Source organism: Amia ocellicauda, chromosome 23 (assembly GCF_036373705.1).
Source record: "Amia ocellicauda isolate fAmiCal2 chromosome 23, fAmiCal2.hap1, whole genome shotgun sequence".
Lineage (NCBI taxonomy): Eukaryota > Metazoa > Chordata > Actinopteri > Amiiformes > Amiidae > Amia > Amia ocellicauda.
Window position 1 is genome coordinate 9,793,741 of NC_089872.1, and position 8,631 is coordinate 9,802,371.

Genomic DNA, 8,631 nt, shown 5'->3' on the forward strand with positions numbered 1-8,631 from the left:
GGAATAATTATACTGGTTTGGAGATTTGCATCATATCTTCATCCATAAAAAGACGAGAAATTCACCCTCTTGAGTTTTTGAAAAAGGAAACTTCAGTTATGGCCAAATATGATCTTTGCAACAAGCAACTTGGATATTTGTTCACTTCTGAAAAGAAAAAAGCACAAGGTGTTTCTCTTGTGTATTCAAATTTTTATTTTGAAGCACACGCCAACACAAGTGTTTGTCTCATGCTCTCAAGGGTTACGTCTGCTTTCCAGAAGTTTATTTCCCCCGTTCCAGGGCAGCTTCAGGACCGCAAAGTGGCAAGTCAATGTCTGCAAAAGAGGAATCGAAAAGACCCTTTAGTATCGTGTGAATGTTTATGAATCAAATCTGAAGACAATTCCAAAAGCTTCCTCCAGATATACTGCTTTTAACAGTCATCTTTTGTCCCCATTGAAGTACATCCAAATAATTTCACACACAATTTGCCATACTAAGAGTATCTATCTAGCTTCTTATTTCAGGTTTTGATTCCGATAAAACTGTACATTTAAGTTTAATCTAATTCCCTTTCCAAAAATGGTATGGACAGTGTTCTCTAACAGGAAGCATCTGCACTAGTCCCGCAGTTGAAAAGACACTAATTGCTCTGAATAGTTTGAGATCGACACTGAATTTAGTGTTTGGCACCTAGGCATATTTGACTCCTATCAGCAGGTACAAAATGAATCTACATTACTATATTGAATGTTTATATATTTAAATGTATCCCAGTTTGACACTCATCTCTTATATCTGGATTAGAAAGATCAAAATATTATCTATATATATTAATAGTTACATTAAGGCTGTCTTCTGAGACATGTCTTGGACGCCCCCATCGAGCTGTGCGTTCTCCAGCACAGGAACATGGACAGGGGCTGTGCAGCTGCTCTTCAGGAGCTGGGTGAGCTGTGTCCAGGGGACAGACAGCACCTCAAAATGGCACAGATACGTCTGAGGGAACAAGGGGAGGGTCCAAGTCCATTAGAAGAAAATCATACTCTGCTTTACAGATGAGCACAGCTGCACATGACACAAAACAAGGAAATAATATTCTCATTAAGGCTGACTTCTGAGACCAATTATAGAAACAGGCCAATAATGATAGTTTACCCGGTCACTGCTGCTCAAAGGACAGGACTGCACATCAGCGCTTGCTCCCTTCTTGCACTGGGTCTGTCCCATCTCCATCTCCAAGTAGTATTTCATTCCAGCCACCACCTGTTGGGACAGAGCCGCCACAAGGTCAACCTGCAGTCCATGTCAGCCACAGGAAGCTGCAGGATCATCAGACTGAGCCTCACCTGCTCTCGGGCCGAGACGATCTTGAGCATTTTGAAGGCAAACTGGTCCTTGGAGTCTTTGTTGTATTGGTCCACAGCGAACTGGGCCGCCTTCTGCACTGCCAGGCTGAGGGGAGACACGTCTTGGATGCCCCCATCGAGCTGTGCGTTCTCCAGCACAGGAACATGGACAGGGGCTGTGCAGCTGCTCTTCAGGAGCTGGGTGAGCTGTGTCCAGGGGACAGACAGCACCTCAAAATGGCACAGATACGTCTGAGGGAACAAGGGGAGGGTCCAAGTCCATTAGAAGAAAATCATACTCTGCTTTACAGATGAGCACAGCTGCACATGACACAAAACAAGGAAATAATATTCTCATTAAGGCTGACTTCTGAGACCAATTATAGAAACAGGCCAATAATGATAGTTTACCCGGTCACTGCTGCTCAAAGGACAGGACTGCACATCAGCGCTTGCTCCCTTCTTGCACTGGGTCTGTCCCATCTCCATCTCCAAGTAGTATTTCATTCCAGCCACCACCTGTTGGGACAGAGCCGCCACAAGGTCAACCTGCAGTCCATGTCTCCCACAGGAAGCTGCAGGATCATCAGACTGAGCCTAACCTGCTCTCGGGCCGAGACGATCTTGAGCATTTTGAAGGCAAACTGGTCCTTGGAGTCTTTGTTGTATTGGTCCACGGCGAACTGGGCCACCTTCTGCACCGCCAGGCTGAGGGGAGACACGTCTTGGATGCCCCCATCGAGCTGTGCGTTCTCCAGCACAGGAACATGGACAGGGGCTGTGCAGCTGCTCTTCAGGAGCTGGGTGAGCTGTGTCCAGGGGACAGACAGCACCTCAAAATGGCACAGATACGTCTGAGGGAACAAGGGGAGGGTCCAAGTCCATTAGAAGAAAATCATACTCTGCTTTACAGATGAGCACAGCTGCACATGACACAAAACAAGGAAATAATATTCTCATGAAGGCTGTCTTCTGAGACCAGTTATAAAAACAGGCCAATAATAATAGTAATTGAAATCAGAAACTCTTAATTCAGGGTCGGCAATTTCTCTTTGCTTGTTCATCTATGATGTTAGTCATTCATTGGCTGTAGTGATCATGTGACCCCACCTTGAAGGTTGATATTAGACATACAGGAGTGTTGTAGACATGTTCAACTTCAGTAAAACCTGACTCTATAGGCTGCCCTATAACATTCAAAATGTTTATTTGCCAAAAGGTGATTTTTAGCATCTAGACTGGGATGTTATTTTCTTTCCTTTGGGGGGGCTATAGCCTGCTGGCCAAACCCCTCGTTGCGCCCCTGGAGTGTGTAATATTACTGTCCTTTTGTCATGGGGAGTTTTGGAAACTCTGGAGTCACTTCTGAGCTGCACAGAGCAACCATTTCAAAAAATGACTGAAGATACACATGCATCCAGGAAACTGAATCGCTGTTCTGCCTGGCCCATATGTCAGACACTTCCCAGTCTGTCAAGTGTCTCAAAATAGAGATGGGATTGAACACAATTGGATGTGAGAGTTTGAGTCAAACTGGTGAAAATACACAGCAAAGAACTTTAGAGTGACATATAAACACAAGCCTTCATTTAGTCTGTGCAGGTTGACAGTTTCATCAGAAGGTTTTCATTCTCTTGCTACTTATTAATGAAAGATGTGTCGCACACATTATTCAGTATGACTGACATTGTCATGGTGAGTATTGATGGTTGATTCTTCTCAGCAAGACTAGCTCCTCAGGTCTTTAACATGGTTTTCAAAATGGACATTTTCAGAAGTACCAGCCTAAATACGTTAGCTGGTTCTTAGCTCTTTCATAGATTAAGCTGAACACTTACAATTCCAACACGGAAGGCAATGGAAAATCTTTCACTCACTTTGATGCTGAAATATGTTCAGATATGTTCTCTGTCCTGTTTGTCAACCCATCCGGTGTATAACTATTACAACTATTAAAAGCAATCGTCAACATCAAACGACATGCATTGTAGGTAATAATGGTTTACCTGGTCACTGCTGCTCAAAGGACAGGACTGCACATCAGCGCTCGCTCCCTTCTTGCACTGGGTCTGTCCCATCTCTATCTCCAAGTAGTATTTCATTCCAGCCACCACCTGTTGGGACAGAGCCGCCACAAGGTCAACCTGCAGTCCATGTCACCCACAGGAAGCTGCAGTATCATCAGACTGAGCCTCACCTGCTCTCGGGCCGAGACGATCTTGAGCATTTTGAAGGCAAACTGGTCCTTGGAGTCTTTGTTGTATTGGTCCACAGCGAACTGGGCCGCCTTCTGCACCGCCAGGCTGAGGGGAGACACGTCTTGGATGCCCCCATCGAGCTGTGCGTTCTCCAGCACAGGAACATGGACAGGGGCTGTGCAGCTGCTCTTCAGGAGCTGGGTGAGCTGTGTCCAGGGGACAGACAGCACCTCAAAATGGCACAGATACGTCTGAGGGAACAAGGGGAGGGTCCAAGTCCATTAGAAGAAAATCATACTCTGCTTTACAGATGAGCACAGCTGCACATGACACAAAACAAGGAAATAATATTCTCATGAAGGCTGTCTTCTGAGACCAGTTATAAAAACAGGCCAATAATAATAGTAATTGAAATCAGAAACTCTTAATTCAGGGTCGGCAATTTCTCTTTGCTTGTTCATCTATGATGTTAGTCATTCATTGGCTGTAGTGATCATGTGACCCCACCTTGAAGGTTGATATTAGACATACAGGAGTGTTGTAGACATGTTCAACTTCAGTAAAACCTGACTCTATAGGCTGCCCTATAACATTCAAAATGTTTATTTGCCAAAAGGTGATTTTTAGCATCTAGACTGGGATGTTATTTTCTTTCCTTTGGGGGGGCTATAGCCTGCTGGCCAAACCCCTCGTTGCGCCCCTGGAGTGTGTAATATTACTGTCCTTTTGTCATGGGGAGTTTTGGAAACTCTGGAGTCACTTCTGAGCTGCACAGAGCAACCATTTCAAAAAATGACTGAAGATACACATGCATCCAGGAAACTGAATCGCTGTTCTGCCTGGCCCATATGTCAGACACTTCCCAGTCTGTCAAGTGTCTCAAAATAGAGATGGGATTGAACACAATTGGATGTGAGAGTTTGAGTCAAACTGGTGAAAATACACAGCAAAGAACTTTAGAGTGACATATAAACACAAGCCTTCATTTAGTCTGTGCAGGTTGACAGTTTCATCAGAAGGTTTTCATTCTCTTGCTACTTATTAATGAAAGATGTGTCGCACACATTATTCAGTATGACTGACATTGTCATGGTGAGTATTGATGGTTGATTCTTCTCAGCAAGACTAGCTCCTCAGGTCTTTAACATGGTTTTCAAAATGGACATTTTCAGAAGTACCAGCCTAAATACGTTAGCTGGTTCTTAGCTCTTTCATAGATTAAGCTGAACACTTACAATTCCAACACGGAAGGCAATGGAAAATCTTTCACTCACTTTGATGCTGAAATATGTTCAGATATGTTCTCTGTCCTGTTTGTCAACCCATCCGGTGTATAACTATTACAACTATTAAAAGCAATCGTCAACATCAAACGACATGCATTGTAGGTAATAATGGTTTACCTGGTCACTGCTGCTCAAAGGACAGGACTGCACATCAGCGCTCGCTCCCTTCTTGCACTGGGTCTGTCCCATCTCTATCTCCAAGTAGTATTTCATTCCAGCCACCACCTGTTGGGACAGAGCCGCCACAAGGTCAACCTGCAGTCCATGTCACCCACAGGAAGCTGCAGTATCATCAGACTGAGCCTCACCTGCTCTCGGGCCGAGACGATCTTGAGCATTTTGAAGGCAAACTGGTCCTTGGAGTCTTTGTTGTATTGGTCCACAGCGAACTGGGCCGCCTTCTGCACTGCCAGGCTGAGGGGAGACACGTCTTGGATGCCCCCATCAAGCTGTGCGTTCTCCAGCACAGGAACATGGACAGGGGCTGTGCAGCTGCTCTTCAGGAGCTGGGTGAGCTGTGTCCAGGGGACAGACAGCACCTCAAAATGGCACAGATACGTCTGAGGGAACAAGGGGAGGGTCCAAGTCCATTAGAAGAAAATCATACTCTGCTTTACAGATGAGCACAGCTGCACATGACACAAAACAAGGAAATAATATTCTCATTAAGGCTGACTTCTGAGACCAATTATAGAAACAGGCCAATAATGATAGTTTACCCGGTCACTGCTGCTCAAAGGACAGGACTGCACATCAGTGCTTGCTCCCTTCTTGCACTGGGTCTGTCCCATCTCCATCTCCAAGTAGTATTTCATTCCAGCCACCACCTGTTGGGACAGAGCCGCCACAAGGTCAACCTGCAGTCCATGTCACCCACAGGAAGCTGCAGGATCATCAGACTGAGCCTCACCTGCTCTCGGGCCGAGACGATCTTGAGCATTTTGAAGGCAAACTGGTCCTTGGAGTCTTTGTTGTATTGGTCCACGGCGAACTGGGCCGCCTTCTGCACTGCCAGGCTGAGGGGAGACACGTCTTGGACGCCCCCATCGAGCTGTGCGTTCTCCAGCACAGGAACATGGACAGGGGCTGTGCAGCTGCTCTTCAGGAGCTGGGGGAGCTGTGTCCAGGGGATAGACAGCACCTCAAAATGGCACAGATATGTCTGAGGGAACAAGGGGAGGGTCCAAGTCCATTAGAAGAAGATCATACTCTGCTTTACAGATGAGCACAGCTGCACATGACACAAAACAAGGAAATAATATTCTCATGAAGGCTGTCTTCTGAGACCAGTTATAAAAACAGGCCAATAATAATAGTAATTGAAATCAGAAACTCTTAATTCAGGGTCGGCAATTTCTCTTTGCTTGTTCATCTATGATGTTAGTCATTCATTGGCTGTAGTGATCATGTGACCCCACCTTGAAGGTTGATATTAGACATACAGGAGTGTTGTAGACATGTTCAACTTCAGTAAAACCTGACTCTATAGGCTGCCCTATAACATTCAAAATGTTTATTTGTAAGGTGATTTTTAGCATCTAGACTGGGATGTTATTTTCTTTCCTTTGGGGAGGCTATAGCCTGCTGGCCAAACCCCTCGTTGCGCCCCTGGAGTGTGTAATATTACTGTCCTTTTGTCATGGGGAGTTTTGGAAACTCTGGAGTCACTTCTGAGCTGCACAGAACAACCATTTCAAAAAATGACTGAAGATACACATGCATCCAGGAAACTGAATCGCTGTTCTGCCTGGCCCATATGTCAGACACTTCCCAGTTACAATGAGGAAGATTTTTACCTGGTCACTGCTGCTCAAAGGACAGGACTGCACATCGGCACTCTTTCCCTTCTTGCACTGGGTCTGTCCCATCTCCATGTCCAAGTTGTATATCAGTTCATCCCCCACCTGTTGGGACAGAGCCATCACAAGGTCAACCTGCAGTCCACGCCACCCACAGGAAGCTGCAGGATCATCAGACTGAGCTGCATTCCCTGCTGGGACAACATACTGGGGCAGGTTACGATTTTATAATGCCTTGCTATGGGGAACCAAATGTCTAAGAATTCGAGGTGGGGGGGAGATCTATGTATTTGAAAGCTAAATATTTTGTGAGTCAAAGATTGAAGATTTAAGAATTATTTTAAACTAACTTTTTTAGTTGACAAAACCCAGATTTAGGATTTAGTTAAATATTTAGTCAGACAGCAATGCTTTTTGTAAGTATTTGTTTTAAAATCTAAATATTTATTAATGTGGAAAAAAGGCTCCATTATTTCTTCAATCTGGAAAATCACATTCGTTAAGTTAGTGAAACAATACACATTTCACATATGGTGCCCCTTGCATTCTACATAAATTGCATTAAACACTGTATGAAAGACATCTATTTTTTTCCCCACATACAAATCCAGGATGTGGAACTATAGTCTGATATCATTAGCGAAATCCTTGGATTGGAAGAATGAAGGCAATAAAAAGTCAAACATACCTGCACTTCTGCCGAGACAATCTTGACCATTTTCCAGGCGAACTGGTCAGAGGAGATTCTGTTGTATTCGGCAACGGTAAACTGGATGGCCTCCTGTAAGCTTTCACTGTCTGGAGAAACCACTGTTTCACCTCCCACCAGCTCTCCATTAGTGTAGAGAGCAATGCTCAGAAGCACACAAGCAGAGTACCACCAGTAAGCCATTGCAACTCTTGTTGGGCGAGCAGTGAAGTGTCCCAACTGCAGTCTTGCTGGGGTTTTATACCCTTGTTATCTAGCACTTATCTAGCACTTGCGCAAATGTCAATGTTTGACACCCCATTATCAATGAAATTGCCTACTGTTTAAGATCTGCTAGCTATCTTGAACTTAAACTTGGGAAACTGAACTGTTGACACAGCAAATAAGTGACACATTTTTGTTACATGATGGAAACCCCAACAAGCCTATTTCAGGGTGCATCGGACTTTTGTATGGCTTACTTAGTCTTTTCTGGGGAAAGAAGAAATGCAAGAGACATGGTTGATTGTATTGTGTTCAATGTGTCCTTCTTTCTTACCTGTTTCTTTAAGCAAGTCTTTTGATTACATGTGGCACTATAAAGGGAGTTTCACTGAAGTATTAGCCTGAACTAAATATGGCTGTACATGATGTAGGCTGCTATTTGAGCCAAGCTGCTGTAGTATGCAAAACAAATCTGGAAGGCTCTCTGGGAGGTCAATTTCCTTTCTGTCCCAACTCACACCTCCTAAGCAATCCACAAATACAGTGTCAGGCTATCACAACTAAAGTGTCTGCCCAGGATTCCCTCACCCATTGTTTCAGCAATGTTCGTGCTCTTAATTCAGGACGGTTGAACAGTTAGTATTAACATCTGAAATTTAAGCATTCATTTCAGATGATACAAAAACAATTGGCCTACACAAGGTTTTTGAACTTCATCAGCAATCTGGCATCGTAGCTGATGTCCATGCTGCTGTCCTGCATGACAAACATTGCTTAGAAACAGGTGCTGATTATTCTGTGCTGATTCCAAGGATAAATTGATGTAGGAACCCATTATTTATTGCACAATTTCAGATTTCTATCCTGTATCTCAACTGTTATCAATTTTTTAAAGTACATCAATATAACAGCTTTTTGTCAAATATTTCTCAACTTTTCATTTTATGTAGCCGATTTGTTGTCCTCACTTTTATCTGACTTGTACACGTTTCTTTCATTGCCCAAGTTTCAAAGTTCCATTAACCGTAGATAACATTGTAATTGTATCTACAGTGCCTGAAAAAATATTAATGATAGGTCATTTCTTTTTAATATGTTGACCAT

At 44.0% G+C, this 8,631-nt stretch overlaps 1 protein-coding gene across 1 annotated transcript; it reads right to left on the bottom strand.

The window, feature by feature from the left end:
* Positions 1-166: 166 nt before the first annotated feature.
* On the bottom strand, positions 167-7,544 carry LOC136718745 (uncharacterized). Its single transcript, XM_066696470.1, has 14 exons — positions 7,303-7,544; positions 6,612-6,719; positions 5,726-5,977; positions 5,535-5,642; positions 5,124-5,375; positions 4,933-5,040; positions 3,529-3,780; positions 3,338-3,445; positions 1,934-2,185; positions 1,743-1,850; positions 1,332-1,583; positions 1,141-1,248; positions 827-981; positions 167-317 (listed from the first exon to the last, which is right to left on the bottom strand). The coding sequence occupies exons 1-14, from the start codon at positions 7,504-7,506 to the stop codon at positions 311-313; spliced, it is 2,274 nt and encodes a 757-aa protein (XP_066552567.1). The 5' UTR covers positions 7,507-7,544; the 3' UTR covers positions 167-310.
* Positions 7,545-8,631: the final 1,087 nt, after the last annotated feature.